At 37.0% G+C, this 15,617-nt stretch overlaps 2 protein-coding genes across 7 annotated transcripts; one reads left to right on the top strand and one right to left on the bottom strand.

The window, feature by feature from the left end:
- The first annotated feature begins 486 nt into the window (after positions 1-486).
- On the top strand, positions 487-11,430 carry LOC133310098 (uncharacterized). 6 transcript variants are annotated; one of them, XR_009751402.1, is made up of 5 exons: positions 487-719; positions 875-1,407; positions 5,549-5,639; positions 9,899-9,989; positions 11,263-11,430. XR_009751402.1 is itself a non-coding variant. In XM_061510985.1 (2 exons), the coding sequence occupies exons 1-2, from the start codon at positions 548-550 to the stop codon at positions 1,390-1,392; spliced, it is 690 nt and encodes a 229-aa protein (XP_061366969.1). In that variant the 5' UTR covers positions 487-547; the 3' UTR covers positions 1,393-1,631. The 6 variants fall into 6 exon arrangements, 1 of the variants encoding a protein (XP_061366969.1); XR_009751401.1 differs by lacking the exon at positions 11,263-11,430 and adding an exon at positions 10,510-10,752; XR_009751403.1 differs by lacking the exon at positions 9,899-9,989 and having other exon boundaries at positions 11,263-11,428.
- On the bottom strand, positions 4,188-5,754 carry LOC133310097 (NAC domain-containing protein 71-like). The gene is made up of 5 exons (XM_061510984.1): positions 5,598-5,754; positions 4,985-5,271; positions 4,695-4,884; positions 4,567-4,664; positions 4,188-4,469 (listed from the first exon to the last, which is right to left on the bottom strand). The coding sequence occupies exons 1-5, from the start codon at positions 5,752-5,754 to the stop codon at positions 4,188-4,190; spliced, it is 1,014 nt and encodes a 337-aa protein (XP_061366968.1).
- Positions 11,431-15,617: the final 4,187 nt, after the last annotated feature.

The following is a 15,617-nucleotide window of genomic DNA, read 5'->3' as shown; positions in this document are numbered from 1 at the left end:
ACTAATGCTGATTCTATGTTTCAATACATCTAGAGAATATATATTAATGGGAAAAATGTTTATCATTTTAAAAGACGTAAAGTTGTGTCATTTTAAATGAGAGAAAGAGATAAATCATGGGAGAGAGGGAGTGGACAAAAAAAAATGTGGGTCAAACCTTTTTGTGAAAGTAAAATGACAGAAGTTATGTCATTTTAAAGAACATATTTTTCCCTATATTAATACATGATAATAAGAAGTACACTTTTTATTTTAAGTTGTAACGCTCAAATTCATTTTTAGGATTAGTTTTGTATTTCCTTAAAAAAAAGGGATGGAAATTATATATGATTTATATTGACAATAATATAAAAATTAATGTGATCCAAGCTTTCTGTAGATGTGGGTCTAGTGAGTACTGACTATGGAGCCCATGTATCATTTTGTTCCATGAACTTATGTAAAGGTGTGCAAGATATTTTGAGTAAATATGGATAAGATGATGAATTGTGTTTTATTGGAGAAAGTGCACTAGGTGGATGGATAGTGTTTAGTTGGTCATATCTGGATGGCATCTTGTATCCCAAACTCTCTATCATTCCAAGGTTGGAAGACAAGCCCATATTGCTTATTCGGTTGGAACATAGGCAGAAAGAGGGTTGATGACAAACCTCAGATTAAATACCATGACATTGATCTTACTTTCTCAACTTCGCTGGTGGATAAAACTTTTTTGAAAGGTACTGCCTCTCTTTCTCTCTTTTGAAGTTTTAAACTAGTAAGGTAATGGAAAATTACTATAAACAATGTAAAATCATGTTACTATTACCATTTATTATTACTATCCATAATAAAAACTCAACATATATATGAGATTTGAAGAAACTATGATCAGGGAAGGAACTCAAATGCTGCTATAGGGCTACAATTGATGGATTTAGTGCAACTGATTTCCATGAATGCTGTGATTTCAAGGGGCCATGTGTGATAATCGGCTATACAAACAAGTCTTTCAAGTTTGGTGCATTTAGCCCTGAAGGCTATAGAAGCACAGATGACTACTATGACACATTTGATGCCTTCCTATTTTATTGGATAGACAATGAAACTAAACCAATAATTTTGCCCAAGATTGGTGGCAGTGGTGCAGCCCTGTTTGATTATGCTCGTGGGGGGCCACAATTTGGGGCTGATGGCCTACTCATAGGGCCCCCATTAGCCCCAGTTATGGGTGGCTTTGCAGGGCCTGATACCAATTCTGGCATTGGTGACTTGAGGCAAGCTAAGTCTAGGTTGGGATTGTCTTATGCTAAGAGGGAGGATGGCAAGGAGTCTATTTTTGGTGATGAGTCCAAAGCAACTCTTCAAGAAGTGGAAGTCTTTTGCAGTCCTCAAATTGCAAGCTTATACTAGAACTTCATAAGGGGGGTAAGGAATACTATACTACCCTCTTGCCTTTCATGAGTGCTGTCCATGTAATATTTTGTGCATAATAATAATAACCACTTAAACCTTTGATCTCATCTTCCACTAGAAAGATTCACCAAGAAATATAAACTATCAATACCTATAAATTAACTTCCATTGAGGATGCTTTTTACTCATTTTGTTTTAAACTTGGCCAGTGGAGAATAATGGTTGAAGGAATTTTGCTTAAATAACCACAAAAACTTTGCTTAGCTAGGAAAAAGTCACAAAAATACTTTTAGACTTGAGACTAGGTAGGTGGTGAGGTTGTAGTAGGGGGCGGGAGAATCTGTCACTGACTTTGTCAGATAAGATAGTGTTGCATTTAAAGAGTTTTGAAATTGTTAGCCCTTTAAGAAAGTGTTCCTGAAAGTCATACATTAGGGAGGCTCCTTCTAGAGATTCTTGCCAAGATGGAGTAGGAGAAGATGGGGGGACATTTTTCATATTCTACCTTTTTCGTTTTTTGTGTTTGTTTCTTTGTTTCTTTTTTGTTTCCTTACAATTAAGAAGCATGCAATGCCATTATGCTATAGGTACTTTCTTTCCTTTCCCTTCTCTTTATAGTTGAATTACTGGCGCAAGTTTATTTTCTAAAGATTCCCCCCACACCAAAATCTTTTTCATTTGATTATATTTTACCAAATTAAGCTCCACATCCCAGCTTATAACAGATTTTCATTAGCATATTCGGAAACTATTCTTTCTTTAATAGATTTAACTAAACCTTAGAAAATCCAAGGTAAAAGGTTATAACTCTTAAGCAACAATTTTTCTGTAAGTAATGCGTGGAGTGAATTCACTAATCCTGCACATTTGGTAAAGGTTAACTAATATGGATACATGCATATACCGAATGTGCTTAAAATGTGATCATAATGCACTTATTAAGACTAATTTTGCCTACACAACTTGTTAAAGGATTATGGCAAATTGTCTCCATGATTATTAACAAATATCTTAGGATTATTAGCAAATAATCACCCTTTTAAGAATTATCTTGAATGATATTTGAAAAAGGAGAGAATAATTAAAAAAAATGATAATCACTTATCTCATTGATATACAATTCTATTCATAATAAAAGTCTTTAATGAATATGACTATAAGGTCAAGAAATGTGGCTTTACATAGGGATTGACCAGTAAACCCCCACCACATAAGCCTTAGAATGTTAGACACAAACTCCTAATATTTCTTAGTTACCATTTAAGAAAAAACTACTGCTTAATGGTGAGTTGGCAGGTCTGTTTCTTGCTTTACAAAGTGTTCCAACAAAATATTCATTACTTAAAGCCGTTGATTTATGGAGAGGGACAATTCCGTTAAAAAGTAGTTAAAACGAGAATATTTTTGGTACTACAGATGTACCGAAAACTCGGTACATCTTTTACTCATATTGTGAGACATGTGTCTTACTTTATATCAGATCAGTCTCTTTCTTCTAATTTTAAAATAAATTATTTATTATTGATTTGATAAAAATAAGACACGTATCACAATATGAGTGAAAGATGCACTGAGCAAAGAAATTTCCCATTAAAACCTAATGATCCCTGACCCTCACTAATGCAAAAAGGATGAGCCAGTAGAAAGTTTATTGGATGCTTCTCAAAACAATTGTACTGTGGAATGTCTTATCAACTCTGAACGTAAAATTCATTCTTACCTTTATTTTTAAAGAAAAAGAGAAAAAGAAAAACGAAGTGACAAATATATATGGCTGCTCAGGTGACTGAAAGATGAAACAAAGAGTCCTGTTGTTCACATGCATGATCTAATTCCTTTTAGTTCTGTCTTCAGCTTTCAGCTTTTAAAAACTTAGCACTTGAAACTTTTTTTTTATCCAAAAGCATCCTGAACATGTAATTTTACTGCATTTATGATTTGATACAGAGCAATGTGACCAATATAATATATGCTTTAGCATCCACACAGTGCTAATATAAATGTACAGGGGAGGATTAACTTATGCCTGTAATTCTCACGTATAATCTTAAACGTTATTTTGATATGATTTAACGGTTCACATAACTAATAAAGTAGAGTCACTGTATGCAAGTGGAATTAATGGCTAATAATGAGTATAACATGACATTGATGTATTGATCACTCCCTGTGTAGGAATATGTGTGAGAGTGAGATAGGCATGCATTGGGGAAGATAACTCCAAAAGTACTAGGTAATAGGGGAACACTGAGTTTGTAAGAAGACCATTTGTGAAGATAACTCCAAAAGTACTAGGTAATAGGGGAACACTGAGTTTAAGAGTTCACAAAATATTTATAAGTTCTCCTCCATTATATAACCTTATTTTATAGAACCACACGTATAGGTGAGTGAATGTAAACCAACAGCGGGCAAAATCGATAAAAGTGATGTCACCTGGGGATCCTACATAACAGCATAAATGTTAAACATAGTCAAGAGCACATCAAGCAGATAATACTTTTTGCCTGGTACACAACAAGGGATTGTACTCTTTATTTATCACTCTAAGACATACATTAAAAAGCGTTGTCTCAAGAGATTCCTTATCATATCAGACCCAGTGAAACACCAGCTAACTAGTCCCCACAAGGATTTGACCCTCAGCATCACAACCCTTAAATTGTCTTCCTGCAACCCCAGATCACTAAATCTCAACTCCATGGTTTGCCTTCAAATGGACCTTGATCCCAAATTTGACACCATTCACTGTAAAAAAAGTGGGAGAATGATCTTCCTTTTGTTTTCAGATTTTAGAAGGGTTTTGGATATAATATTGAATTCATTTGATCATAATCTTCATAAGGAACATCCCCACTTCCACAAAAGTCCATGAAATTCCCTTGTCCTGAGTAAGGTGACATGCAGCCAATTTGACTGAGATTATCAGCAAATTCAATTTCCCCATTAAAATTTGAGTAGGATAAACTAGGTGAAACTTCTGTATGTTCCAATGATTGCCATGGTGTCATTGTGCTCGGTAAGTCATACAATGGAAAATGTTCTGATACGCTATCTTGTTCTTGAAGGTATCCCTGCAGTTGGTGTAGGAAAAAATGTCAATAATGTCTCCAAAATCTAGCTTTTCGATCTTAATTTATTATCTTTGTTCCTATAGAAAAAAATATATACCCTTGAAGAATCAAGAATCATCTCAGAGGAGATCCAAAAGTTTGAAGAATTAGTTTCCATGGAAACTTGGTTAAACTCTGCCATTGGAGCCACATTGTCTTGAGAAGAAGTAAAAGGGCTTGAACAACGGCTCTCATTATTCAAGTGACTTGCTTGAGAGGAAACATCACCAGAGATGCTGAAGGGCTCATTAGAGAATCTCATTAAGGTGTCACTCCCATTGATGGAACTGCTTCCAACCCTTTTGCCCTTGTGACCTTCTTTTGAATCACTTGTCTTCTCATTCTTTTTAATAACTCGGCACAAAGTAAAACCACCCTGCAATGATCAAATACTAACTTGAGTCTTTCAGTGATACTTCAGATTATGACCAATCCAAAACCAACCCATTATATATAAAACTAAATGTGTACTTTACCTGAAAACATGGTGAGCCTTGGCCAAGATCATCACAAAGGCGATACTCATGCATGATCCATTCAGTTCTATCCCCTAAAGGAGCCCTCCCACGATAAAAAACAAGTGTCTTGCGGTACCCTATGACATTGGATGGATTAGACTTGCACACCACCTTCCTGTCTTTTCCTGTGGCTTTCCAATAGCCAGCTTTGGTAGCTCTATTTGTTCTTGATCCATTTGGGTACTTGCGATCCCGTGGACAAAAGAAAAACCATTCCAAATCTCGGTTTGGCAGGAACGATTTCTCTGCATTTCACACTAAAAGAATTAGGCTTCTCAAATTTACTTATCAGAAATAGTGAAGTAAAAAAAGAAGATATCATTGCTTTTTCCAAAGCTTGACTAAAGAAATCCCATTGAACCGGCTTTTGCAACGTAAAAGCTATGCTGTTTATAATGATTAACCGCTAAAGAAAAAGTGAAGAAAAGAAAAACAAATAAAACACTGCTTTCTAGTATTCATAAAGTCTCAGTTTCACACTGGTTTATATACTATTTATCTGAAATATTTTATTTTTTACAGGTTTACATATTATGGTGCAACATGATCAAAATGTGAAATTGAAGATTACCCGGCAACTCCCATGGATCGAATTTGTAAAAATCAATCACGGGTATGACTTCAAGCTCAATTTCAAGCCCATCCACTTTTCTTTTGAGGTAGTATCCTACTAGTTCTTCATCAGTTGGATGGAAACGAAAACCTAGTGGCAGTGATGCCCCACCCATATTAAGTTTCTATGTTCCACAAAAAGTTGTCAAATTGAGAAAGATCAAACCCCAAAACAAAACAAAATAAAGAAAGACCCAAAATATTGGAAGGAATAGGGTAAAATGAGAATTAATGCCAAGTGCCAAGACTATATCTATTAAAGATCTGGAAGATCCAAAAATAGAAGCTTTTGTCTACAATAGATTTTTTGTCAAGAGTAAAATGACACTTCCATAGAGTGTATCCACTGTATGCAAGGATCATCGTCTTAAAGAAATTAGAGGACACTTATGGCAGCTATCCCACCCCAAATCCAAACCTTCACCCCTTAATATCCAATTCCTGAAAAGCTGGAACAAAAAAGAAAGAATGAAATTAACTTAAGCAATACTTAGAAGCTTAAATCACTTTTAACAATTACCAACTTTCGACCCTAAGTTTGCCAAGAAAAAATGAGAACAACAAAAGGGTTAAGCTAATCAGAGTATATAAGAGTAAAAGGGTGATGGATCTGTTAGTTCTTTGAGATTGAGAAAAATAAGAGAATATAAAGAGTAAAAGCATACATAGGTCACTGATTGTGTGATATTTATAGCGTTTGGGAAGGGAAACCAACATTCCAAAATTGAAAACACCGAAAGTGTGGAAGAACACAAAATTCCAAAGCAAAATGGCCCACCACTCTAACCAGTTCACACCTTCTGCAAAGTTTAGTTTAATCCCCCGCCAATTCAAATGATATGCGACCGTTATTTTGTTGTTTTCCATTTCATGCGTTTTGGCTCAGTTGAATAATGGATTTCAATAGCGCGGTAATTAATGATTTAACTTGCCTTCAATCATTAGCAAAAGCAGAAGAGTGTGCTTCGAATTTCATCAAAGTGCATCTCAATTTTCAAAGCTTGATGATTAGATTCAACATTGAACCGTTCAAAGCCCAATGCAAATGTTGGAAGTACAAAATTATTCTCCACGAGGAGAGCATTTTTTTTATATTAAATTTTGATACAATATTTTGATACGTTAATTTTAAACTATATTAAATTTCTACATTGACATATTTTTATATTAAATAATATTTTAAATTTATGTAATATAAATTATATTTAATATTCAATAATTTAATTAAAAAATGAAGCAAAACTTATTATGGGCTCGTTTGGTGGACATGATAGGATAAGAACGGATAGGATAAGAGAGTTGGATAAGGGTAGGATATGATATGGGGCTGATAAGTTTATATCATATCCTGTGTTTGATGAGCACCTGATTAGCAATATGATAAGATTATGAAATTTGTTCTATTTAAGATAACCCAATTCAGAAATTGGGGTTTAGGGTTCTTGTGGAGAAATTTGTTCTGATTAGGAACAATAAATCCTGGAATTGGGGTTCTTGTGGAGAAACAAGGTGAGGAAACTTAGGGGTCTTTTCGCGGAAAGGCAAGGAATAATTCTCAGCTCACGAATTCAAAGGAAATTTTAACAAAGGAAAAAGATGGAAAATCCTTGGATGATGGAGAGAGAGAAAATTAAGAGTACGAGTTCATGAACTTGCTATATAAATGAATGAAGAGACATTTGAAACTGAATGCTCCAATCCCACCAAACTGCATCGAGCCTCACTCGCATGAGAAGAAGAGAGAGGGGGAGTTCGACAAGGACGAGGAGGAGGGAGATGGTCGAGAGGGAGGAGTGGGTTTGGAAGGGAGGTAGCGTGGGGATATATTGGGTTGGGTATCCAATTTTGGTATCCTATCCTGTTGAATCCTAACCCAGCTCCCCCCATAGGATAAGAAATCATGTATTGGATGGGATAAAATGAGACAATAGGATAAGCTAATCATATCCTATTGACCTACCAAACAAAAGATAAAAGTAGGATATGATAAGTTATCATATCTTATCTTCTTTATCATGTGCTCCAAACAGGCCCATAATATCTATCAATTTTATAAAGAAACATAAGATATCTCAAATATTTATATTAAACTCAATAAAATAGTAATCGTAATCCAACGAATCCAGGAGCGAAGCCAGGGGAGGCTAGGGTAGGCGCCCCCTTCCTCCAAAAAAAATTGATTTTTTTTTAATTCAATTAAAGGCTAGACATGGTACTATTATTAATGTTAAATGTGCTTCTTCCAGAAGTTCTGGTTTGAGATTCCAGTTAAAATCTACTTCCACTTCACCTAATGTGTGTTATGTGTACCATTTTCTGCATTTTCTTTTTTATTTTCATTTGCAATGTTCTGATTAATGAAAGCTTTGGCCTTTTTGCTTTGCTCTCTTTTCATTTGCATGGTTGTATTTTTCTTTGTGCAGTGATTTTATATAGAGAAAATGAGTTTGCTCTAACTTGAAAGATTCACTTTTTAGAGCAACTAGGTTGTGGTGTTTTATTTTATTTTTAAAAAAAATTATAATTAAAAACATTGTTTTAGTTAATGTTAAGTATAATGACCCTAACTGGTAAATCTTAGTTAGAGATTTAATTTAAGGATTTAAATGCCATAATTAGATTCAGTGAGCGATTTCGAGTATTTTGACTGTAATCATGACTATGTTATGAACAGTGCGTTCTGCCGGAGAATTTACAGTTTTGTGAATTAACCGGTAGAGCTTAAAATGAGCAAAATAATTTTAGGAACATAATTTGAAAATTCTGATGACAAATATGAGTTCAGAACGAAAAATTGTATAGTCTGGCACTTTCCGTGAAAATCTCGTGAATAGTGTTTCTACCGGGTATTTTGTACTGCTGTTTAAGCAACCGGTAGAGTCCAGAAATAAATAATTGATGAAATAAGAATAAGAAAGTCCAATATATGCCAAGCAAGTCAATATAGGCCCAAGAAAATGATAAGTTTATAAGTGTTAAGTTTCAGAATTAAATAAAGTACAGTTAGTGATTCACAGTGCATTTCGTTAAAAACGGTGCAAAAACCATACTGTGAATTATGAATATTGTTCCTTAGGAAATAAAAATTAATTTAAATAACTTTAGAAAAATAAAAATATATCCGTAGCTTTAAGTTAAGTTTCCGGTAAATTTAAGTGAAATACGCGATAGAAAAACATCCGACAAAAGGGCCACATGTGCCTAAATAGCTTGGCCACTTAAATGAATCACTATTCATTGCAAAAATTTCTTCTTCTCTCTCTCTGAAGGGCCGAGCTTCAGCCATGGAAAGGGGGGGGTTAGGGTTTTGCTTGTTTTGTTGATTTCTTCTTGAATTCTCAACCAAATCTTATGACCCACCACTTGAAATTGATTAGGAACCACTCAAGGAATCCATTGCACCTATCCATTTGAGCTATAGTTGAGTGTGTGAAGAGTTATTCCTCCTCTTATTTTCGGATTACTATTCATAGGAGGAGAAAAAGTGGGTTTTTGATGGAGCTTTGTTTGGAGGTTATTCTCTAGGCTTTGTACAAGTGATTAGAGGTAAGAAACCTCTATTTCTATGGTATTATTTTGTGATCTATGTTTTGAAAATTTGGAGCATGTTTTGAGTGGGAAATATTTGATGTTAGAAGGTGAAAATTATGATGGATTGTTGTTGTATAGGAATGATAGTGTTTAGTAAGCATTAATTTGTGATAAAAAAATTGAAAAGCCCTAGTGCACTTTTCCCCTAGGTTTCGGCCTTCATGGCTTATATAGGGTTCATCATGCAAATTTTTATTGTATGTTTGAAAAGGTAAAATATGTTGGAATGTAGTGTAAATGGATTAATTGGTGGAAATGCCAAAGTTAGAAAAAAATCCTACAAATACTTGCTCTATGTTGCGAACTATAGGATGTTTAGGGGTATATATATATTGGTTACATTTTATTCTAATAAAATGGGTTGCATTTTAATATACCAATGGATGAGCTAAGAAGTGAAATGCTTTGACAAATGGTTGAAAAATACCTTGAGTCCCTAAGGGTACGCCCGCGACTTTTAAAGAAAAATAACATGATTTATGTGAAAAATTCTTAAGTAAATGCTTGATTAAATTAAAGAACGCCAACGGGTGTATAGAGGTCTAGACTTGTGTATTGGCATAGAATTGGCAAAAATATAAAGAAAGGAAAATAAGCGATAAAATGTATGCTTATGAAATAATCATGGTATTGCATCATTTTATTGATGCATTGTAAATTATTCTCTAGGTGTGCCTAGGGATTGAGAAGGATCGGAAATCTCTTGAAGCGATAAAAGTAACTTGTTCCACAAGTAAGCGTATTGGTAAAGCTTCAAGAGGTAAGCTCTATGTTTAAGGAGTCTTTTCCTACTTGAGTGCTCCACCATGGTTAGTGAACTATGGTTGGACTGTATGACTGTGATTTAGATGCTTTGTATAGATGCATTCATATAGAGTTATTTGATAACATGATATGTTTTGCTCTGATATGACTTCTGTAATATGATTTCTGTAACAATCTCTGGCCATTGATTGTATAGTACCCGGACGTCCGCTTTGGGGTCCTCCCTCGGGACTGATGGTGTACTCCTCTGATATGTCTGGTTCCGCTTTGGGGTCCTCCCTCGGGAACACGTGCGTTGATTTCCGCTTGGGGTCCTCCCTTGGGAATGACGGCGCACATCTCTGATATGATATGGATATATGCTCTGTTCTGTTATGATATCTGTTATATGTTGTATTTGTATACTCTGTATCTGAATTTCATGCAGGAGTGAGCCAGGGGTATGGAGAATTCTCTATAAACCTGGAGCTTATTGAGATTTGTAATCTCACCCCTCTTTGGGGACACATTTTCAGGGGCCCAGATTTCCGGTGAGTCCTCACTAGGCAGGGACACGACACGTGGCTGAGGCAGTTGACAGACCGGATTTTGAGTGGCTGTAGGCTACTACCTTTTTGGAGTGTTTGATGTATTTTAGTATTTTCGCATTTGATGGATCATGATATTGATCCTTTATTTTGTATATGGCCTGTATATGTTTTGTACATGTCTATCAGTTTGATGCATGTACATTTGAGTATTCAGGAACGTTATATGATGATGTAGTATTCAGATAGGTTTATGTTTTGATGGCATGCTGTTAGATTTAGTGGCACGGAGCCATGTTATGCATGCGCCCATGTATGGGTATTTGATTATATTTGGATATCTGGCATTTCTGAATTGATATGTTGTATAAACTGTTTATCAGGAAATGCTTCTGAGTGGGATTGGAAAATCCCCAGTTGTCCGATTTATAGAGGAAACTCTGCCCGATTTTCGTTTACGCCGAGTAAGAATTAAGTTAGAAAAAGAAAAAGTTAGCTCATATTTTTGTAAGTTAAGTCTTCCGCTGTTTCTGTTTGTATCATATGTATGTTAATTGAACCGGCTCGAGACGGGGATGTTACATTTATGGTATCAGAGCAGTTTCTCTAGGAGAGCCTGTGAAATATTGCATGAACTGTTCGGGTTGTTATGTTCTTGAGTTTTCTTGGAATACTATGATATGCATGTCTGATCACCGAGTGTGAGCGTAGCTAACTCATTCCTTTGTGTGAAATATGCAGAATTATGGTTCGCCCAAGAAGGACTTCTGATCCTCCTATTGACCCGACCGATCCAATATTGGCAGATTTGGCAAGACCCCGACTTAACCCGCGGGGAAATACTTCACAGCCAGATCCAATGATAATGGCCTTAACTGAGATGCAACAAAATATGGCTGCAGCTAGGCAGCGAGAGCTTGAAGTGATGATGAAAGCAAATCAAGATCTGTTAGAGGCTAATAGGTTGGCCAATCAAGAAATGATGGCAGCAAGCAGAATGGCGAATATTGAAATGATGAGATTACTCTTGGTTGAGGTGAGGGCGGGTGGGCAAGGTCCACAGCCACAGCCTTTGAGCCACAACCACAACACAACAGCCTGTTCCTCCTCCTCAAAATCCCATTGTTGTGGAGGGTGAAGGAAATCATGATGTGAATGAAGAATCTAGTCACAGGGGTGGCGTGGCACAGCCAGCCACTAATAGAGAGCAAAGAGAAAGAATGCTAAATGCCTTCCGAAAACATGCACCACCAAATTATAAAGGAGGCATTGATCCTATTGCTGCAATTCAGTGGTTAGAAGAATTGGATCGCATTTTTACTGTCATGGAGTGTGATGATCAGCAGAAATTGTTGTATGCTTCTTATATGTTGCAGAATGATGCAGCTGATTGGTGGAGAAATACCCGTCTGCCCTTGGAATGTCAGGGTTATGCTATTACCTGGCCTTTATTTGAAAGGCAATTCTTGCTGAAATACTTTCCGGCTGAAGCCCGGATAAGGAAGAAGGGTGAATTTGAAGAACTAAAGCAGGGTCAGATGTCTATTGATGAATACTTGAATAAGTTCAATAAGCTGGCCAAATACTCTCATTTCCAGAGAGCTCCACCTACAGAGGATGACTTGATTTTTAAATTTCATAGAGGATTACATGATAACATCTCTGAAAAACTTGCAGGTGACTCATTTGATACTTTTGCTGCACTTGTTAAAAAGTGTAAAAATATTCAAGAATATTACAGAAGGAAGCATAAGGACCAATCTGCTCCTAATTCTGGTCCTAAAAACACTTCTGGGAATTCTAAAGGAAAAGGGTTGCAGGTTAGACAGTCTGATGGTAAGTTCAAAAAGGCGGGAAATTCTAAGCCTGGAAATATTAAGCCTGCTTCTCTATGTGCTACATGTGGTAAAGTTCATGCTGGGGTTTGCAGAAAAGAGCAAAGATTGTGTTACAAATGTGGCCAACCTGGGCATTTTATTAGGGACTGCCCCTTTAATGGGGGACAGGTTTCTACTATTCAGGCCACTCCGGCTCCTATTGTGGTTGAGGAACCATCTCTACCTCTCCCACCTCCAGTTGCCCGAGTATATGCAGTGACTCAGCAAGAGGCTGAGAGGTCAGCTAGTTTGGTGCGAGGTATGATTTCTATTCATGATGAAATGCTTAGTGTTTTGTTTGATTCTGGTGCCACGCATTCTTTTATTGCTGATTATGTAGCTGAAGCATTTGGTCTGCATGTGATAAAAATGAAAACTCCTATGCGTATTGTTACGGCTGTGGGAAGAGTTTTTAATGAAGACTATGTTTGTGAAAATGTGAAATTCAAGTATGAAGGCAGGGAATATTCTGCCGACTTTATTGTCTTGCACCTTGCTTCTGTGAATTTAATTCTGGGGATGGATTGGTTGTCCAAGTACTGTGTGAAGATTGACTGCTGCAGTAAAACCATTTATGTCTCATCTCATGATGAAGAAATGGAGTCTCCTTATTTGTCTGTACTTCAGGTGGTAAAGGCCTTGAAGGAAGGAGATTCCGGGTATGTTTTATTGGGAGGTCTGGTTGGCGTCAACAAGGAGCCAATTTCTGTTATTCCGATTGTCTCTGAGTTTGAGGATGTCTTTCCGGATGAAATTCCGCACTTTCCTCCAGAGAGGGAAATTGAATTTGCAATTGACTTATTGCCTGGTGTGGGACCTATCTCCCTTGCCCCATACCGGATGTCACCTCTAGAATTATCTGAATTGAAGAAGCAGATTGAAGACTTGTCCAGTAAGAATTTTATCAGACCGAGTGTGTCTCCGTGGGGAGCACCGGTGATCTTTGTTAAGAAGAAGGATGGGTCTATGAGATTATGTACAGACTACCGGCAGTTGAATAAGGTTACTGTTAAGAATAAGTATCCTTTGCCGCGTATAGATGATTTGTTGGATCAGTTGCGTGGTGCGACTGTATTTTCTAAGATTGATCTCCGGTCCGGGTATCATCAGATCCGGGTAAAGCCGGATGACGTTCCGAAGACAGCTTTCAGGTCCCGTTATGGGCACTATGAGTATCTGGTTATTCCTTTTGGGCTTACAAATGCACCAGCCGTTTTCATGGGTTATATGAATCAGATCTTTAAAGCCTATCTGGATCAGTTTGTGGTGGTCTTTATAGATGACATACTGATATATTCAAAGAGTAAAGAAGAGCATTCTGAGCATCTAAAGGTTGTTTTGCAGATTCTGAGAGAGCATCAGTTGTATGCTAAACCATCAAAATGTGAATTCTGGCTTTCCGAGATACAATTTCTGGGCCATGTCATCTCATCTGAAGGAGTGGCAGTGGACCCGAGCAAGATTGAAGCAGTGGTAGAATGGGAACGTCCTAAAAGTGTTACAGAGATCAGGAGTTTTCTTGGTTTGGCTGGATATTATAGGCGTTTTATTGAGGGATTCTCACGGATGGTTTTACCTTTGACACGGTTAACCCGTAAAGGGAACCCATTTGTGTGGACCCAAGAATGTGAAGTAAGCTTTCAAGAGTTAAAAAGGAAGTTGACTACAGCTCCGGTATTAATATTGCCGGATCCTACAAGTAAGTTTGTGGTGTATTGTGATGCTTCTAAGTTTGGGTTAGGTTGTGTGTTAATGCAGTTCCGTCAGGTGGTCGCTTATGCTTCTCGGCAGTTGAAACCACATGAGGAGAATTATCCGACACATGATCTTGAGTTGGCAGCCGTAGTGTTCGCATTGAAAATTTGGCGACACTTTCTATACGGGGCCGATTTTATTGTCTACAGTGACCACAAAAGTCTAAAGTATCTGTTTGATCAGAAGGAGCTAAACATGAGGCAACGCCGATGGGTGGAATTTCTGAAGGATTATGATTTTGAATTGCAATATCACCCTGGTAAAGCCAATGTAGTAGCTGATGCTTTAAGCAGAAAGACGCTTGGTATGGCCAATTTGATGATTTCCGAGTATAACTTGATTGAGAAATTCAGGGATCTCCACATTCCTGTGAATACAGAAGATAGTCCACATTTATTGACTACTACGGTAGTCCTGAATTCATTAGTTGAGCGGATTAAAGAGGCTCAATTGCTTGATGAAGAGATTCAGTCTATGAAAGAGCAGGACTTTGTGTCCACTGATAGGTTCGGTCTTAAGTTTTACAAGGATCGGATCATTGTTCCAAAAGGTCAGATGGTAGATGAGGTATTAACTGAGGGTCACATGGGTAAGTACACTATCCATCCTGGTGCTACCAAGATGTACCAAGACTTGAAACGGAATTTCTGGTGGTCGGGAATGAAGAAAGACATTGCTCTATTTGTGAGTAAGTGTTTGACATGTCAGAAAGTTAAGATTGAGCATCAGAGACCTTCTGGATTACTGCAGCCCTTGGATATTCCGGAATGGAAATGGGTCAGTATTTCTATGGATTTTGTAGTAGCATTACCGAGAACTCAGGCTGGTTTTGATTCCATCTGGGTAGTTATTGACAGATTGACAAAGTCTGCACATTTCATACCAGTTAAAACGAGTTTCTCCACAGAGCAGTTGGCTCGGATATATGTAAGAGAGATTGTGAAACTTCATGGTGTTCCTGAGCCTTACCTCCACATCTGTCAAATTTGCATAGTGTTTTTCACATCAGTCAACTTCGAAAATACGTGCCGGATGAATCCCACATTGTACAGCCGGACAATATCGAAGTAAGAAAAGACTTGAAGTTTGTTGTGAGACCGTTTAAGGTTCTAGCACGTGATGAAAAAGTGTTGAGAAACAGGACTATTCCCATGATCAAGGTACAATGGGAAGGATTGACTCCTGAGGACGCCACTTGGGAGCGGGAGAATGAAATTCTCCAGCGATATCATGAGTTTGATGTCAGGTATATGTATATTTGATATTTGATTTTGTGGGCAAAATCCTTAAAAGGTGGGGTGAATATAATGACCCTAACTGGTAAATCTTAGTTAGAGATTTAATTTAAGGATTTAAATGCCATAATTAGATTCAGTGAGCGATTTCGAGTATTTTGACTGTAATCATGACTATGTTATGAACAGTGCGTTCTGCCGGAGAATTTACAGTTTTGTGAATTAACCG

The sequence above is a fragment of the Gastrolobium bilobum genome, unplaced genomic scaffold (genome assembly GCF_033153095.1).
Source record: "Gastrolobium bilobum isolate Gb01-03AN ecotype WA unplaced genomic scaffold, APGP_CSIRO_Gbil_v1 utg50230, whole genome shotgun sequence".
In the NCBI taxonomy this organism is placed as follows: Eukaryota; Viridiplantae; Streptophyta; class Magnoliopsida; order Fabales; family Fabaceae; genus Gastrolobium; species Gastrolobium bilobum.
This window is presented reverse-complemented; position numbering and strand designations above follow the sequence as displayed.

Bases quoted from the DNA above. Each gene is read 5' to 3' on its own strand.
- LOC133310098 (XM_061510985.1), top strand. From the start codon at position 548: ATGGCATCTTGTATCCCAAACTCTCTATCATTCCAAGGTTGGAAGACA. The intron at 720-874 runs GTACTGCCTCTC...AACTATGATCAG, and splicing joins GGATAAAACTTTTTTGAAAG to GGAAGGAACTCAAATGCTGC.
- LOC133310097 (XM_061510984.1), bottom strand. From the start codon at position 5,754: ATGGGTGGGGCATCACTGCCACTAGGTTTTCGTTTCCATCCAACTGAT. The intron at 5,272-5,597 runs GTAATCTTCAAT...TGTGAAATGCAG, and splicing joins CGATCCATGGGAGTTGCCGG to AGAAATCGTTCCTGCCAAAC. The intron at 4,470-4,566 runs GTATATATTTTT...CACCAACTGCAG, and splicing joins TGATTCTTGATTCTTCAAGG to GGATACCTTCAAGAACAAGA.